This window comes from Papio anubis, chromosome 16, assembly GCF_008728515.1.
Source record: "Papio anubis isolate 15944 chromosome 16, Panubis1.0, whole genome shotgun sequence".
Classification (NCBI taxonomy): domain Eukaryota; kingdom Metazoa; phylum Chordata; class Mammalia; order Primates; family Cercopithecidae; genus Papio; species Papio anubis.
Genome location: NC_044991.1, coordinates 805,453 through 823,369, shown reverse-complemented (window position 1 = coordinate 823,369; position 17,917 = coordinate 805,453). Strand labels below are relative to the sequence as shown.

General features: G+C 55.0%; 1 protein-coding gene across 7 annotated transcripts in view; it reads right to left on the bottom strand.

Moving 5' to 3' along the window:
* ALG12 (ALG12 alpha-1,6-mannosyltransferase) overlaps positions 1-17,917 on the bottom strand; it is a 63,581-nt gene that overhangs the window by 42,201 nt on the left and 3,463 nt on the right. For 6 of the 7 annotated variants that reach the window (XM_017945424.3, XM_021921707.2, XM_009217540.4 and 3 more), the window contains exons 2-9: positions 15,706-15,944; positions 15,487-15,619; positions 12,584-12,757; positions 12,024-12,218; positions 11,378-11,481; positions 9,869-10,092; positions 5,682-5,851; positions 5,525-5,600 (exon numbers count right to left, since the gene is read on the bottom strand). In XM_017945424.3, coding sequence (XP_017800913.1) covers positions 5,525-5,600; positions 5,682-5,851; positions 9,869-10,092; positions 11,378-11,481; positions 12,024-12,218; positions 12,584-12,757; positions 15,487-15,619; positions 15,706-15,867 — 1,238 coding nt within the window. In that variant the 5' untranslated portion in view covers positions 15,868-15,944. Of the gene's footprint in view, positions 1-4,557; positions 5,408-5,524; positions 5,601-5,681; positions 5,852-9,868; positions 10,093-11,377; positions 11,482-12,023; positions 12,219-12,583; positions 12,758-15,486; positions 15,620-15,705; positions 15,945-17,917 lie in introns of those variants that run through there. The other variant, XM_003905728.5, reaches the window with a different exon arrangement.

The following is a 17,917-nucleotide window of genomic DNA, read 5'->3' as shown; positions in this document are numbered from 1 at the left end:
GCTGCAACCTCCGCCTCCCAGGTTTAAGCGATTCTCTTGCCTCAGACTCCCAAGTACCTGGGATTACAGAGGCCCGCCACCATGCCCAGCTAATTTTTGTATTTTTAGTAGAGATGAGGTTTCACCATATTGGCCAGGCTGGTCTTGAACTCCTGACCTCGTGATCCGCCCAGCTCAGCCTCCCAAAGTGCTGGGATTACGGGCGTGAACCACCGCGCCTGGCCGAGTGAATTGATTTTTGAGAAAAGTGCAAAGGCAATTCAGTGGTGAAAAGATAGTATTTTCTTTCTTTTTCTTTTCTTAAGAGATAGGGGTCTCTCTCTGTAACCCAGGCTGGAGCACAGTGGTGCAATCACAGCTCACTGCAGTCTCAACCTCCTGGGCTCAAAGGATCCTCCTGCCTCAGCCTCTCTAGTAGCTGGAACTACAGGCGTGCACCACTGAGGATAACGTTTTCAACAAATGGGGCTAGAACAACTGGATATCCATAGACAAAAAAAAAATTGATCCATACCTCACATCATATTAAAAAATTAACCCCAGCCAGGCACGGTGGCTCACACCTGTAATCCCAGCACTTTGGAAGGCCAAGGCAGGTGGATTACTTAAGCCCAGGAGTTGGAGACTAGCCTGGGCAACACAGTGAGACCCCATCTCTAAAAAAAAAAACACCAAAAAATTAGTCTATGAAAAGACATTCAACTTCACTCATAAGAAAAATGATCAAGGCTGGGCGTGGTGGCTCACATTTGTAATCCCAGCACTTTAGGAGGCCGAGGTGGGTGGATCACATGGTCAGGAGTTTGAGACCGCCTGACCAATATGGTGAAATCCTGTCTCTACTAAAAATACAAAAAAATGAGCTGGATGTGGTGGTGCGCCCCTGTAGTCCCAGCTACTTGGGAGGTTAAGGCAGAGGAATCACTTGAGCCTGGGAGGCGGAGGCTGCAGTGAGCCAAGACTGCACTACTGCACTCCAGCCTGGGTGACAAAGCAAGACTCAGTCTCAAACAAAAAGAAAAAAAGAAAAATGATTGAAACGACACTGAACCACCACTCACCCCTCAGACTGGCCAATTAAAAAAACTTGGCCCTGTGGGGTTGCAAAATGGGACCACTCTGTGGAGGGAACGCGGCAATACCCAATGCAACCAACGCACAGTCACCCCGCGGCCCAGCGCTGCCACACGCAGGAATTCACCCTAAAGACACACCTCGAACAATCTGAAAGTACAAAGGCACTCGGTTATTCATGGCAGCATTATCTGAATTTACAAAATATCGGGAATAACCTGACCGACTATAGAGAGGACAGCAGCTGAGGGAACTGCAGCCCGTCACATGGCAGAGCGCCAGCCACGTGGTTCTAAAAGACAGTGAGGGAAATCCTTGCGTCGACACCATGGTTTCCAGGAGACAGTGTTATGTAAAAAAAACAATGTGTGGCTGGAAGCTCACACCTGTCATCCCAGCACTTTAAGAGGCCAAGGCAGGGGGATTGCTGGAAGCTTGGAGTTCAAGACCATCCTGGGCAACATAGCGAGACCCCATCTCTACAACAAAAACTTTAAAAAAATTAGCTGGGCTTGGTGGCACACACCTGTCCCAGCTACTCGGGAGGCTGAGGTGGGAGGATGGCTTGAGCCCAGGAGATGGAGGCTACAGTGAGCTATGATTGCACCACTGCACTCCAGCCTGGGTAACAGAGCAATACCCTGTCTCTGAAACAAAACCAAAAAGCCAGAGTGCAGAAGAGCATATAAAGAATGCTCCGTCTGGGCCGGGCGCGGTGGCTCAAGCCTGTAATCCCAGCACTTTGGGAGGCCGAGACAGGCAGATCACAATGTCAGGAGATCGAGACCATCCTGGCTAACACAGTGAAACACCCGTCTCTACTAAAAAAATACAAAAAAACTAGCTGGGCGAGGTGGCGGGTGCCTGTAGTCCCAGCTACTCGGGAGGCTGAGGCAGGAGAATGGCGTGAACCCGGGGGGCGGAGCTTGCAGTGAGCTGAGATCCGGTCACTGCACTCCAGCCTTGGCGACAGAGTGAGACTCCATCTCAAAAAAAAAAAAAAAAAAAAAAAAAAAAGAATGCTCCATCTAAGAAAGAGGAATACATGTGTATACGTTCATCTTTACAAAATAAAACACACGAGAAAACCAGGAGACAACTATGCTCAATACCAAACAGTGAGGAGGAGGTACGGGAGGGCTCCCTGCATCTGTCTTTAGGGGCAGTTTTGACATCTAGAAGGATGGTCACACTCTACAAACCTAATAGGACAGGGCGTGGGGTGTGGTGGGAGGCACAAGACTGAAAGCAAACGGGAAGAATGAACCCAGCTGTATTTCCAATGAAGGCACCACAACACTGATGGTGGAGAAGCCTATCCAAGGAACTCATGAGCACAGCACTTACGGCACCCGCAGTCGTGGGCAGGGAGTGAACTCCACACAATCCCGACCTCTTCATGGTGGGTTTGTTTTTGCAATCCTGTGGCAAAGCTGCGCTAGAGCTCTCGAGCAGGCGTGCGCTGGACCCCCCAGCAGAGGCCTGAGGACGCCGGACCCCCCAGCAGAGGCCTGAGGATGCCGGACCCCCCAGCAGAGGCCTGAGGATGCCGGACCCCCCAGCAGATGCCTGAGGACGCCGGACCCCCCAGCAGAGGCCTGAGGATGCTGCTGCTGCTGGGAGCCAGGGTCTTCAGGGGGGAGAACCGTGCAAGGTGGGACAGAATCCGCGCACGGCTCTGAGCTGTTTCAGATCTCTACACGCATATTACATATGTACGTGTATGTCTGCATGTCGGCACGTCTGTTCTCCCTAGCTGTCCACAGAAAGGGCCTAAAGCTCAGGCACCCTGTGGCATCGAGCACACCTCGTGTCTAGATCCTGGTCTCTAACGCTGTTCCCCACCAAAGGGAGCCAAGCCCCAAAGAGCAATGGCGGAGGCCAGAGGCCCAAGAGGATGCCCTGCCATGCCTGGTCATGAGGAGGTGCTCGAAAGAGAGGCGCGGCGCACAGGCAGAGCGTGGTAGGGTTCCCACCAGCAAATCTCATACACTTTGAACACCAGGATAATTAAAGACAGGAGCAACTCACAGACCACTGAAGTCGGGAGGCAATCCCCATGTGGCCAGTGATAAAAGAGAACGAGCATGGATAACCACTGAATACCTGAGAGACACAGATGAATGGATGGGGGAGGGAGCCCATGTCTGTGGGATGCTGGGGCCGGGAAGCCTGCTCTCCAGGCCTCACCATCTGGCCTCTGTGGGAGTCAGGAAGTGTCTGCATAGATGTTCGCAAGATGCAATGGGAAAACCAGGAGGCATCAGGTGGACAGGCAGCCCCAGGGTACCTGGGCCAACAGCCACAAGTTCTCAAAGAGCTCAGGAAGAAATGTCTTTATGCACGTGTGTGTACACACGTGTGGTGTGTGCATGCATGTGTGGTGTGTATGTATGGGGGTGTGCACGTGTATGGTGTATATGCATGGTGTGTGCATGTGTGTATGCATGGTACGTGTGCGTGTGTGGTGTATGCATGGTGTGTGCACGTGTGCATTGTGTGCGTGGATAGGTGTGTGGTATGTATGCATGATGTGCACGTGTGCATTTGTGTGCATGCATGTGTGGTGTGTGCATGGTGTGTGCACATGTGCATTGTGTGTGCATGTGTAGTGTGTATGCATGGTGTGTGAACCTGTGCACTGTGTGTGTGCGTGTGTGTAGTGTGTACACATGGTGTGTGCACATGTGCATTGTGTGTGCATGTGTGGTGTGTATGCATGGTGTGTGCATGTGCACTGTATGTGTGCATTTGAGTGTAGTGTGTATGCATGGTGTGCACCTGTGCACTGTATGTGTGCGTGTGTGTAGTGTGTACGCATGGTGTGTGCACATGTGCATTGTGTGTGCATGTGTGGTGTGTACGGATGGTGTGTGAACCTGTGCACTGTGTGCATGTGTAGTGTGTGCATGCATGTATAGTATGCATGGTGTGTGCATATGTGCATTGTGTGTGCATGTGTTGTGTGTACGCATGGTGTGTGCATGTGTGCACTGTATGTGTGCATGTGTGTGTAGTGTGTATGCATGGTGTGTACACATGTGCAGTGTGTGTGCATGTGTGGTGTGTATGCATGGTGTGCACGTGTGCAGTGTGTGCATGTGTGTGTAGTGTGTATGCAAGGTGTGTGCACATGTACATTGTGTGTGTATACATGTGTAGTGTGTCTGCATGGTGTGTGCATGTGTGTAGTGTGTATGCATGTTGTGTGCATGAGTGTGTAGTATGTATGCATGGTGTGTGCACATGTGCATTGTGTGTGTGCATGTGTGTGTGGTATGTGTGCATATGTGTGCAGCAGCACCTAGTCCCCTGTCTCCAGTGCCCAGCAGCATCACATGTACTTTGGAGCTTTATAAACGCATGGTCAGTGAAGCTGACAGCACCAAGCTGTCCCTTTACCATAACACCTGGAATAGTCACCTGTGATAAGCTATCACATAGGAAACATTTTTAAAAGTTCATTCTCATTATTTTCTGTAATCTTGAGAGGTTCCAATCAACATTTATTGTCTTATTCTTTTTCTCTCATTCCTTTTTGAATGTGTTTATCTCCTAAAATTTTATCTGTGATGGAGATGGGATGCCTGTGAATAAAAAAGTTGCAGTGGTGGCAGCAGGTCAGGGGGGCGGCAGGGGCCACCATGGTCTCCCCTGAGAGGGGGTGCTGTCTTAGGTGCCCCAAGAGGCCCTCTGGCAGCAGGCGTGGGGTGCTGCCAAACAACTGCTACCCCCGGGTGGGCACGCCACGACACACGTGGCCTCTGGGCAGACAGGTGCCCAGGTGAGCCCGCTGCTCCTCATTAGTCATGAATGGCACCCGGTCTGGATGACAGATGACTGTCGCCCACCAGCCCTGAGCAGGCCACCATCACCCTGGGCAGTGGTTCCCGGGGTGCCAACAAGACCTGGGCCCCTTGTTCTCTGGTGCTGCGAGCCCCAGGTGAGGCTGTGGAGGAGGCCCTGGCCCTGCTCTGGTGTCTGTGAGAGGCAGGTGCACAGTCCTTTGACTTGCTTGTCTGAATTGTCGTAATTGTGCTGGAATTGTGCCAGAACACTCAGCTCCTGGAAGGCCTGTGGCTGCTGGGGGCTGCTTGGTCCCCCTCAGGACGGCCGGGGGAGCCTCTCCAGAAGCACCAGTTTTGTCTGCAGGTGGACGTTGAAGGGGGGCAGTTGGGTCAGGTTCAGACTCACACCTGTGGTGCCCACGATGCTGGCCAGGACCCAGTGTGTGTCCCTGTAGAGGGCCAGGAGCCCAGGGGCCGCCTCCATGAGGATGTGTGTGTACGCCAGCATGCCCGCCCCCGGCTGCACGTCCTCCCTCTTGTCATACCTGTGGGATGAGAGCCGGTGGTCCTGCCCAGGGCCCCAAATCGCCCCATCCCCCACCCCGGGTGCCAAGGGGCCCTCACATGGCTTCCAGGAGGGTCGTGCTGTGTGTGAACCCTACCTCCAGGCACTGTTGACTTCGAGAAACCGAGACACGCCTGTCTGGGCAGCTGCCACGTCAATGTGCAGAAGGACGTCTAGGAAAACCAGGCCTGCCGTGAGAGCCCAGCCCTGCGGTCGGAGCCACACGGTCCCCAGGCAGCGCCTCCAGTACCCACCTGTCTGGGGGGGCACCAGCTGGTGCAGCCTCTGCATCGCGACGCCACCCGGGTAGTTGAAATGCGACACGTACAGGGCCGTGGCTGAGTAGGCGGCATTCACCACGAGGTGTCCGATCACAAGCAGAGACCCCACTTTGTACAGCCAAGACTTTTTATAGTTATTCAGCCTGAGAAAAGAATGGTTACACATCATAGGCAGAACGTGGTGACAGTAAAGTTAATCTATCTACAAAACATAGTAGGAGCATAACCTGCTGTTCAACTTCTCCAAGTCATAACAAAGAGTTCACCACCAAATAAACAGATTAACGAGTAAAAGTAGTTAAGATACTGCCTCAAGAATTGTCTGTGAAATTCTACTTAAGATGCCAAATTAAACTTTAGATTAGATTTTTTTTTTCACTTTGTCCCCCAGGCTGGTGTGCATCGGCATAATCTCGGCTCACTGCAAGCTCCGCCTCCAAGGTTCACGCCATTCTCCTGCCTCAGTCTCCCGAGTAGCTGGGACTACAGGCACCCACCACCACGCCCGGCTAATTTTTTGTATTTTTAATAGAGACGGGGTTTCACCGTGTTAGCCAGGATGGTCTCGATCTCTTGACCTCGTGATCTGCCCGTCTCGGCCTCTCAAAGTGCTGAGATTACAGGCATGAGCCACCGCACCCGGCCTAGATGAGATTTTTAAAAATATATTTTCTTTTTTTTTGAGACAGTCTCACTGTGTCACCCAGACTGGAGTGCAGTGGCATGATCTCAGCTCACTGCAACCTCTGCCTGCCAGGTTCAACTGATTCTCCTGCCTCAGCCGCCCGCCACCATGCCCAGCTAATTTTTGTATGTTTAGTAGAGATACGCTTTCACTATGTTGGCCAGGCTAGTCTTGAACTCCTGACCTCGTGATCTGCCTGCCTCAGCCTTCCAAAGTGCTAGGATGACAGGCATGAGCCACCACGCCCAGCCTAAAAATATATTTTCAAACAATCCCAAGTGACTGTGTAGGTCAGAGTGTCACCCGCGTGGCCAAGCCCACTTCCAGCAGGTGAGTGACCTCTGTGGCACAGGGCGCCGCTAGTTCTCTCACAATCGACTGTGCCAATCTCAGGCTCCTACGGCAGAGTTAGCAGCTGCCAGAGACCGCGTGGCCCACGAAGATGGGGCTCCTTATTAGCTGGTCCTTAACGGAAAAGCTTGCCAACCCTGGTCTAAACGCCATGAACCTCTGATCAAGACTCGCTCTCTTCCAAACCCACCAGGCTCCTCGGAGCCCTGTTCTCCGCACGCCCTGCCCTTTGCTATGGTTTGGATCTGCGTCCCCACCAAATCTCATGTCCAGCTGTGATCCCCAATGCTGGAGGTGGGGCCTGGTGGGAGGTGACTGGGCCATGGAGGTAGAGCCTTCAGGAATGGATTAGTGCCATCCCCTCCATGCTGTTCTCCTTATACTGAGTGAGTTCTCGAGATGTCTGCTTGTTTGAAAATGGGTGACGCCTCCCCTGTCCCTCTTCCTCCTGCTCTGGCCACACAAAACGTGCCTGCTTCCCTTTGGCCTTCCTCCATGATGGAAAGTTTCCCCAGGCCTCCCCGGAAGCTGAGCAGACACCAGTATCACACTTCCTGTACGGCCTACGGAACCGCCAGCCAATCCTGTGCGGCCTGCGGAACCGCGAGCCAATGAAGCCTCCTCTTTATAAATTATCCGGTCTCCGGTGTTTCTTGACAGCAGTGCGAGAGCAGACTAGTGCACCCGTGAACAAACTCTGGGGCCGTTCCTGAGCTCGAGGCCGCTCCTAGGATGACCCCAGCCTCCTAAGTGCCTGCCCCAAAGAGCTCAGCACTGCCAGGGCGTTCGCCCTTTGTTCCCGCCCAAAGCTGGAGCGGGCAGTCACTGCGGAAAGCTCGCACCCCCAGGACTGTGGCAAGGCCCTGGGCCCTGACGCCGGGGGGGATGGCCTGCTCTTGCTCCCAGGGTGACCGGGCTGAGGACCTGACTTCGGAGGGGGCTTTGTTCTACCCTGCACCCCCTCATTTAGACGCCCCAAGTTTGTCCTCCTCTGGATAAGGCCGACTGGCACAGCGGGGGCCCTTGCATGGAGCAGCCCTCACGCCCAGCACACCAGGCCTCAGACACTCCTGCCTTTGGTTGCAGCAGAGCTGGGTCCAGTTCACACTGGATCTTCTTCCCTGCTAGAAAAGTCTGTCACCAAATACAATCCATCTGCGCCACTCTCCCCGTCTTTCCCACCCTCTTTTCCATGACTCGGGCTGGGGTCTGCTCCCCCTTTAGCCCTGAGCCGACCCCTTGGACGAGAGGGAGCCAAAGGCACAGAAAAGCAGAGGCAGAGCTCCCAGGAGCCCCCACTGAGGCATGGCTACAGCAGCTGGAAAAGCCCCCAACCCAGGCATGGCCATGGCAGTTGGAGGAGCCCCCAAACCAGCACGGCCACGGCAGCCAGAGGAGCCCCCAAGGGCCCCATGGAGGCATGGCCACGGCAGCTGGAGGAGCCCCCCAGCCTGGGCACGGCCATGCAGCCAGAGGAACCCCCAGTGAGGAACAGCCATGGCAGCTGGAGGAGCTCCCAGGGGCTCCACGGAGGCACGGCCACGGCAGCTGGAGGAACCCCTAGTGAGGAACAGTCACAGCAGCCAGAGGAGCTCCCAGGCCCAAGGGCAGTGCAGAGCAGTGGGAGCTGAGGGGCACCACCCCGTCCCCTGTAACAGGTGTCACCGGAAAGCACCTGACCGCTGCCTGGGATCAGGGACCGTGCTGTGGGACGTCCTCTCCAGCCAGAGTGGGCACCTCTCAGCACCTCAGGCCCCAGCCCTCCTGGCCCGCAGCCCTTTTACCCCTCAATGTCCAGTGTGGCCTGAGTTGGCCTTCTGTTCCCATCAAGGCAGCAAGCTCTGAATGGGCACAGAGCTGGCCAGCCTCAGCCCCGGGTCCTTCCCCAGCACCCATAGGGCCCAGCAGTGATGGACTCTCCTGGGGCCTGAGCCCTGGATCCTTCCCCAGCACCCACAGGGCCCAGCAGTGATGGACTCTCCTGGCTCCCTGAGGCTTGCGACACTGAGTGGCAGCTGCACTCAGACTACCCCACCCTCAGCCCAGGCAGTGCCCTCTCCAGGTCCTGGCAGGCTCCCAGCTCCACCTCCATCACCTGCTACCTTCAGTCCCTCCCCGCAGGAAGCCTGCCCACCCTCCACAGGACCCCGAGCCTGGGCCACGCTGGGCTCTCTGCACCCAGCCACAGGCACCTCCCTGACCATCCCCCTCTTCCAGCCAGATGACCTGCCTTGACAAATGCCCTCAACCCTGAGGCCCTGTCAGGATGGCCATGAACGTCCTTCCTCCACCTAACCTGTCGCCCTCAGAGCCTCCCAGGCCTGGCTGCCCCTGCCCTCTGCCGTTGATACCTGTGTGAGTGTCCCTCCCCTGTGACAGAGATGGGGACCGCTGGTGCATCACCATATGTAGACCAGTCACCAAATTAACCCAAGACAGAGACCACCTGAGCAAAGCCCTCTGTCAGCAGGTCGCCAGGCCGGCCCATCCCATGCAGACCTCAGGGAGGAGAGAGGACTGGGCCACCCTCTTTTGACATAAGCGCCTAATTCAACACGCCCTGTGTTTATCTTAAAAAATAGTTGGCCGGGCGCGGTGGCTCAAGCCTGTAATCCCAGCACTTTGGGAGGCCAAGACGGGCGGATCACGAGGTCAGGAGATCAAGACCATCCTGGCTAACACAGTGAAACCCCGTCTCTACTAAAAAATACAAAAAACTAGCGGGCGAGGTGGCGGGCATCTGTAGTCCCAGCTACTCTGGAGGCTGAGGCAGGAGAATGGTGTGAACCCGGGAGGCGGAGCTTGCAGTGAGCTGAGATCCGGCCACTGCACTCCAGCCTGGGTGACAGAGCAAGACTCCGTCTCAAAAAAAAAAAAAAAAAAAAAACCGCCCCGGTGGCTCACACCTGTAATCCCAGCACTTTGAGAGGAGGCAGGAGGATGGCATGACTCCCTAGGAGTTGAGGGGTGCAGTGAGCCATGATCGCTCTGCTGCACTCCAGCCTGGGTGACAGAGCAAGACCCTGTTTCAAAACTTAAACACACACATACACCCCCCACACAGTAAATCAGTGAACCTGTTTCCAATGAAACTAAAAATGCATGTCACAAAAAGAGTGCTCACAGGTAGGAGCAGCCTCTGGCAGCTGTGATGTTGAGAGCAGGGAAGGCATAGATGATGAAGCGTAGCTCCTTGTGCGGCAGGAGGGAGTAGAGCGCCACGAAGCCCAGTGCCAGCACCGTCAGTGCGTGCGTCCTTCTGTCCACCAAGCCCAGGGGGACGAAGAGCAGGCTGCAGCCCAGGCCGCGGGGCAGGGCTGAGTAGAAGTACCACAGCAGTGGGGAGGTCTGCGGGCTGGGTTAAGGAGGCCATGCACCTGTCCACACATGAGCCCATGGGCTGGGTGGCAGGGTCAAGGCAGAGAAGATGCCTGAAGACAGTTGTGCTGAGAGATGCAGCCTGGGCCATGGCTCGTGTGCACAGACACCACTCAGGCCCCAGGCCCCCTCCTGAAAGATACACCCAGGCCACAGCGCGAGTGCACACATACCACTTGGGCTTCGGGCCCCCTCCAGGCAGGACCAAGGCAGAAAGGGCCGCAGGATGTTCGGTCTCTGCACCCTTTTCTTCACTGTTAAAAACAGATGGTCAGCCAGGCGCAGTGGCTCACGTCTATAATCCCAGCACTTTGGGAGGCCAAGGTGGGCGGATCACGAGGTCAAGGGATCGAGACCATCCTGGCCAACATGGTTAAACCCCATCTCCGATACAAATAACAAAAATTAGCTAGGCGTGGTGGCAAGTGCCTGTAATCCCAGCTACTCTGGAGGCTGAGGCAGGAGAATCACTTGAACCAGGGAGTTGGAGGTTGCAGTGAGCCGAGATCGTGCCATTGCACTCCAACCGGGCAACAGGGTGAGACTCTGTCTCAAAAAACAAACAAACAAACAAAAACAGATGGTCACGGGTGACACACGTGTTGGGGATTTGTTATGCTATTCCATCTATGCGTGTACATTTGACATACTTCCTAAGAAAGTGCTTTTTAAATGCAGATTGTCCAGGCCAGGTGTGGTGGTTCACACCTGTAATCCCAGCACTTTGGGAGGCCGAGGTGGGCAGATCACTTGAGGTCAGAAGTTCAAGACCAGCCTGACCAACATGGTAAAACCCCATCTCTACTAAAAATACAAAAATTAGCCAGGCGTGCTGGCGCGCGCCTATAGTCCCAGCTACTTGTGAGGCTGAGGCAAGAGAATTGCTTGAACCAGGGAGGCAGAGGCTGCAGTGAGCTGAGATCACACCACTGTACTCCAGCCTGGGCGACAGAGCCAGACTCGGTCTCAAAAAAAAGAAAAAAAAAAAAAAAAAAGGCAGATTGTCCAAGGAGCAGAAGAGAGGCTGGGTTAATCTGGGGCGGGGCTGTTTCCACAGGACTGAGAGAGGGCAGCCGGGACCTCACCGCCCATGGTCTGCATTTCCCAGGAGCAAGTGGGAGGGAGGGGCTCCATCCTGACCCTGCGACCAGGCTGCACAGAAGGGAGAAGCAGCTGCTTCCACCACCCAAGGAGGCCCAGGAGGTGTGGCTGGGGGTCCCACCCATCACCCTCCTGCACGGACACTGAAGGATACCCCCCAGTTGGCGCTTTTGTTCAGGACAGTGTTGTACCAAAACACCTTTCCTTCTGGCCACGTGAGCTGCCGCCAAAAATAAGAGTCCACGGCAACCGTCAGTCCTGATAAAATAAAATAGTTTCTTACTTGCAAACACAGCCATCAGTAAACATCCCGCCACAGTGCAGCCCCCATCACTACAGAAACTACAAGCTGCTTTCAAAGCAAAGAGGTTGGGCTGGGTGGGAAGATTGCTGGAGCCTAGGAGTTGGAGGTTGCAATGGACCACGATCACGCCACTGCACTCCATCCTGGGTGACAGAGCAAGCTATCTCTAAAACAAAAAAAAGAAAAAAGACGCCAGCTGTGTTGAGGACACCACTGCCCAGAACCACCGCCTGGCGCAGGGACAAGCCACCCTCTGCTCTTGTGGGCTCCCCCAGCCCAAGGACAAGGCACAGACCAGTGCACAGGGGCTCCCAAGGTGCAGAGTGGGGCCCCCTGGAGACCCCGGGCAGGAGGCTTAGGACTGAAATGTTTTAACACTGCTAAAGTTAGAGTCATTTTATTTCATGGGGATGAAAACGTCCCAAATTTCTCTTGACCTTTGTAAAACAAGACAAAACAAAATCCAGTTAGAAGCATGCCGCAGCGACTGACTTACCTAAACAGAGGATCCCCGCCGGGATGGCGTGGCGAAGGGCTCTGACTACAGAAATCTTTCGGTTGCCCAAGGCCAGCAGCAGCAGGAGGCCCAGGAACAGGCACAGCTCCGCCCTGAACACGATGATGGTGAAGGCTGACAGCCAGATGAAGCGGGCCCACTCGTGCCGCAGCCAGGCTGCCAGGGCCAGCAGGACTGCAAGACAGCGCGGGAGGGTGCCCATCAGACACAGGGCCCACCTGGCCCAGAAAACACCCTGGGAAGCGAAGAGACCTTGCTCTAACCAGCAGCTGTTCCTTTTCTTATCATAAAAGTCACACAAATATCCCAGAAAACAAACTGCTCAGAGCCGCCCCCCGCACCCACGCTGTTGGCTAGGAAGTGCATCCCAACCCAGCAGGGAAAACAAAGAGCCCGGTTTCAGGTCACGGACCATCCTGAGGAGCCCAGCGGGGAGTGGCCATCACAAGGGAGGCGCTGTCATCAGCCGGGGAGCCCCTGACTCAGGGGAGCCCCTGCCCAGCACCGTGGGCGTGCAGGCACGGCCGGCAGCTACGTACCTATGGGCAGGGCCAGCACGTTGGGCAGTGTCCGCGTGCAGTAGAACATCAGGTGGAACTGCACGGCCGTCACCCAGCAGAACATGGTGGCCACCATGGCCCCAAACTGCCGTCTCACTTCCTTTTGTAACGTCCAGAGTCCAAAAATCACGCCGAGTCCGAGCACTCCTCTAACTAAACAAAGACAGTGACAGCACGTGAGCCTGTCGCGGAGGAGCATCCAGTGGGTCCTCCTACGTGGATCCTTCTACACATATCTTTCTATATGGATTTTTCTATGTTGCTGCAACGCCAGCTGATGGCCATGTCAGGCAAAGCAGCCTTGAGGGCATTGTCTCCATGTCTAAGACAGACGTCTGGCCCCAGGCCCCCTGCGCTCCTGTCGGGAACTGAAACGCCCAAGCCTGGTGCCACGAGGGCTCTTGCGGGGGCTGCTCTCTGAAGCATGAGGGAGGACACGGAACTTGGGGGTGCTACAAGCTGAGCCCCACACTAAACCAGAGACCCCATCGGGCTGTGGCATCTCCAGGGGCAATGTTTGCAAGGGCCGGGCTCAGACCTTGCTCTAACCAGCAGCCGTGAGGAGGTGGGACGTGGCGGGAACACAGGCTCCCAGGCAGGAAGGGGGTCAGGACCCCTCTCCCCATGCAACAGCGGGAGCCACCTCTGGGCTGGTGGTCTGAGGAGGAGGCGGTGAGGGGGCAGGTGTGCCCAGGACAGTACCCAGCCGACCACACATCCTCACCGTGGACTGGCCTGTCAGCCGCTGGCAAGAGAGGCTGAAAACAGGAAGAAAAATGAACTTCTGAGTATCTCTCGCCACCTTTCCGGAAGGCCAGAGGGACTTCGAAGCTCCCATGTGAGAGGCAACTGGGTCCAGGCAGCTGTGGGAGCCAACAGGCAGAGATACGCAGGCATTGCAAGGGGGCCACAGACGTCTGAGTGCTGGACCTGCTGTTCCCAGAACACCCCGTAAGCACACCGGGCATTTTCTTTTCACTGATCGCTGGATTCGGACTGCAAATGTCTTTTTTTTTTTTTTTTTTCTTTTTTCTTTTTAAGGACAGAGCTTCCCTCTGTTGCTCAGGCTGGAGTGCAGTGGCACAATCTCGGCTCACTGCAACCTCTGCCTTCCGGGTTCAAGCAATTCTGCTACCTTAGCCTCCCGAGTAGCTGGGATTACAGGCACACGCTGCCATGCCCAGCTAATTTTTGTATTTTCAGTAGAGATAATGTTTCCCCATGTTGGCCAGGATGGTCTCAAACTCCTGACCTCAGGTGATCCCCCTGCCTCGGCCTCCCGAAGTTCTGGGATTACAGGCGTGAGTCACCTCGTCTGGCCTGAATGTCTCAACAGGACATTTTTCACTGATACCCAGGAGTGGGTCTGGCTCCAGCTGCTGCATTTTTGGTGCTGGAATTCCCCCTGGGCTTTTAAACAATTCACAGACCCCAGCAAAGCCCCACTTCCCCTTTTTCCCATCAGGTCCATCCCCTGCGTCTCTTCTCTTGGTTTTCCATCTTCCCAAATGCCCAGCAATCTCAATGCCGTGCCCAACAAGGGCAGCCTCAGCTCCAGGATCAGCCTCGGCCCCAGGATCAGCCTCGGCCCCAGGATGACCTTCAGTCCCAGGATGACGTGCTCTTCATCCAGAGAGGAAGGATTTTGGCCTGTGGCAGGGGCTGGCGGGGGTGGGGCACTAGCAATTCCAGGTCATCTTAGTGGGATCAGGAAGGACCCAGGGTGGGCTCCCGTTCACTGGCTGAAGCTGCAGCCCTCCGAGTTTCTGTCCAGCCGGAGTCTGCCCAGCTCTGCCCAACCTCCCGGCCTCTTGCTGCCACCCCTGGAATACGCAGAAGCTTCCAGGGGAATGTGGACTCAGCCCTGGGATTGCCTGTGGACTTCCTTTCCCTGGCTCATGGCCCCCCAACTCCTCCCCATCTGGGGCTCCCTGACGCCTCCACAGGACACGCACAGCTTGTCCAGCTGTCCCCATGTCATGGTGGGTTTCCATTCCCAATCTGCCCTTCAAGAAGCCGAACTGCTGCTTCTCCAGAAACACGCTCCTTCCCCAGGAATGGCTGCTTCTTAACGCTCTCCATGCAGGCTGGACAGACTCACTGCAAGCATGTCTGGGTATTAAAAGCAATAAAAATGTACTGAAATGAAAAAGTGGTGATTGCTGACTTTAAAAACTCAGGTTGTGTGACTGGACATGGTGGTTCACGCCTGTAATCCCAGCACTGTGGGAGCCTGAGGTGGGACGATCACTTGAGCCCAGGAGTTCAAAGCTGCAGTGAGCTATGATTGCACCACTGCACTCCAGCCTGGGTGACACAGCAAGGCCCTGTCTCAAAAAAAAAAAAAAAAAAAAATCGGTTTTCAGAACAATATGTAATATGTACAAAATGTTCTAAAATTGTTTTTTTTTTAGTCCTCATGTGGGCACAGAGAAAGACCCAGGATTTGCACACGGGCCCTGCAGTGGCGGCCTCTGGGAATGTGAGGTTTCTGTTTGTAACATTCCCCAAGGCAAATGGTGCTGTTTCTGCAGGAATAAAGGCTGTTGACCCCATTGGGGTTCGCCAGGTGAGGCGGGAGCAGCAGGCTCAGGTGGCGAGAGCTGCGTCACAGACAGACAGCATTTCTCTTGTACCTGCCCTGGGGAGTGAGTGCCGTCATCCCTCATTTCCCAGTCAAGAGTGTGGAGGCACAGAGGGGCTGGCTCAGATGTCCCAGGCCTGACCTGAGTGCCTGCTCTGAGCCGCCATGCCACGGTGATCGAGGGCAGGCAAGACTGTAACAGACAGCGTTCCTGGGCGGGGGGACCGCGGCCTCGCTGAGGTCACCTGATGATACCACGATCCCTCACTCCCTCCTCCTTTGTTGAAGACCCCCTTACCTATTAGCTGAGAGTAAAACTTGGACATTTCTAACAGCGAAAGCACATAAACTGCAGGGCTGGAGAATGCCGCGATCACCACTGGCCCGAGGAATGTCCTGGGGACAACTCCGGGGAACTCGAGATGGTCGTACTGCGAGGAGAAGGGCAGGTCAGTGCACCGGGGCCCTGCCAGCTGGTAACATGAGGTTTTCCCCAAGGACAGCAGGGGCCCCTCACCTGTTCCAGGTCTCGCCAGTGGTACAGCAGGTCATGTGTGGCCTGCAGGTTGAAGCTCTCCTCCACTTTGGTGTAGGGACAGGTGACCAGGTGGACAGTGGCTACGGCCACCAGCAACCCCAGCAGCAGGGGACGCCTGCCTGATGACCCCTTTCCAGCCATTCCAGGCTTTCAGCTTCACGTACCTTCACAGGGCAGGGTGCGAGACACCAGCCGTTAGTACTGCCACTCCATGCATGCTGGAAAAGTGAAAACAGATTCCTGAGTTTTGAAAGTCATGCTTGTGCTCGTTTGTGAGATCTGGGTAAAGAGTTAGCAGGAATTCTCTGAACTACTGTCTTAGTTGCACTACCACAAATCTGAAAACGCATAAAGATGGAAAGTTCGGGGGAAAAAAATCACACTTGAGAAGCTTTCATATTGCAACCAGTGATCTGACACTTTCAGCTCTGTGCATGTTTTTTTGGGGAGGACCTCAGCAGCAGAACCTTGAGTCCGAGCAGGCCTGGGCCACCAGGGCAACGGAGGTTGGTAAATGGCCCCTGCCCTCCAGTCTAAATCAGGCAGGAGAGTCAGCAAAACCCAGGCTCGGCCCCGAGGGAACTGGCTGAGGAAGACGGAACGGGAGGCTGACGGGGGCTGGTTAGCTGGGTGGGAGGCACAAAGCTGGAGGGTGGCAGACAGGGGCCCCAGGGGGGTGGGAGGCTGAACGCAGTACAGCTGCCGAGACACAGGGCTCAAGTGGTCAGCAAAGCCCCTACTCCCAGGAATGGTGGGACGCGGCTGTGGATGCCGGGATGCGGCTCTGGATGCCTGCACCGAACCCCACCCTGGGGGCTGGGAGAAGCCATGGCCGGCTTTCCCAAAGGTGGCACCGCACCGGCCATGAGCCTGTGTGTGAGCCTGGGGAGACTGGCAATGGGTCCCCCAAATACTAACAGGACAACTGCAGGGGCCCATGGCACACAGCTTCCTGAGAGGCCAGCAACACGTCCAGCTGCTACACGTGAAAGGCCGAGGGAGGGAAGCGGGCAAATTCTTCATGTTTCTGGATTCTTTTAAAACACGTTTGATTTTATTCAGTCCAAACCAGAAGAGCCAGAAGCAAAGGGAGAGAGAGCCCCAGCGCTTATCGTTTGTTAAAACTACTTAAAAAAAATTTTTTTTTTTAAGAGACAGCGTCTTACTCTGTCTCCCAAGCTGGAGTGCAGTGGCGTGATCGTGGCTCACTGCAGCCTCAGACTCCTGGGATCCTTTTGCCCCAGCCTCCTCAGTTGCAGCTACAGGTGTGGGTCACCATACTCAGCTAAGTTTTCTTTCTTTTTTTTTTTTTTTTTTTGAGACGGAGTCTCGCTCTGTGGCCCAGGCTGGAGTGCAGTGGCCGGATCTCAGCTCATTGCAAGCTCCGCCTCCCGGGTTTACGCCATTCTCCTGCCTCAGCCTCCCGAGTAGCTGGGACTACAGGCGCCCGCCACTTTGCCTGGCTAGTGTTTTGTATTTTTTAGTAGAGACGGGGTTTCACCGGGTTAGCCAGGATGGTCTCGATCTCCTGACCTCGTGATCCGCCCGTCTCGGCCTCCCAAAGTGCTGGGATTACAGGCTTGAGCCACTGCGCCCGGCCTTTCTTATTTTTTATAAAGACAGGGTCTTGCTTTGTAGCCCAGGCTGGTATGGAATTCCTGGCTTCAAGCAATCTTCCCACCTTGGCCTCCTGAAGCGTTGGGATTACAGGCATGGGCCACCGTGCCCAGCCAAAACTACCTTTTGATCAAATGGAGACTTAAGAAGTCTACAATGATGGCAACCAAAAGAAAATCTGTAGATTAGAAGGAAGAGGAACCCTATTTGATATGGTAGGCAGGGAGTGGACAGAAAGAGAAAAGAAAGTTTTAATAATTTTACAATGACTAAAATGGTATGCAGTTCTTTCCTTTGCCAAATATAAAAACCTGGGGCCAGGTGCGGTGGCTCATTCCTGTAATCCCAGCACTTTGGGAGGCTGAGGTGGGCAGATCACGAGGTCAGGAGATCGAGACCATCCTGGCCAACATGGTGAAACTCCGTCTCTACTAAAAATACGAAAATTAGCTGGGCGTGGTAGCGCGTGCCTATAATCCCAGCTACTCTGGAGGCTGAGCCAGGAGAATCGCTTGAGTCCGGGAGGCAGAGTCTGCAGTGAGCCAAGATTGTGCCACTGAAATCCAGTCTGGGC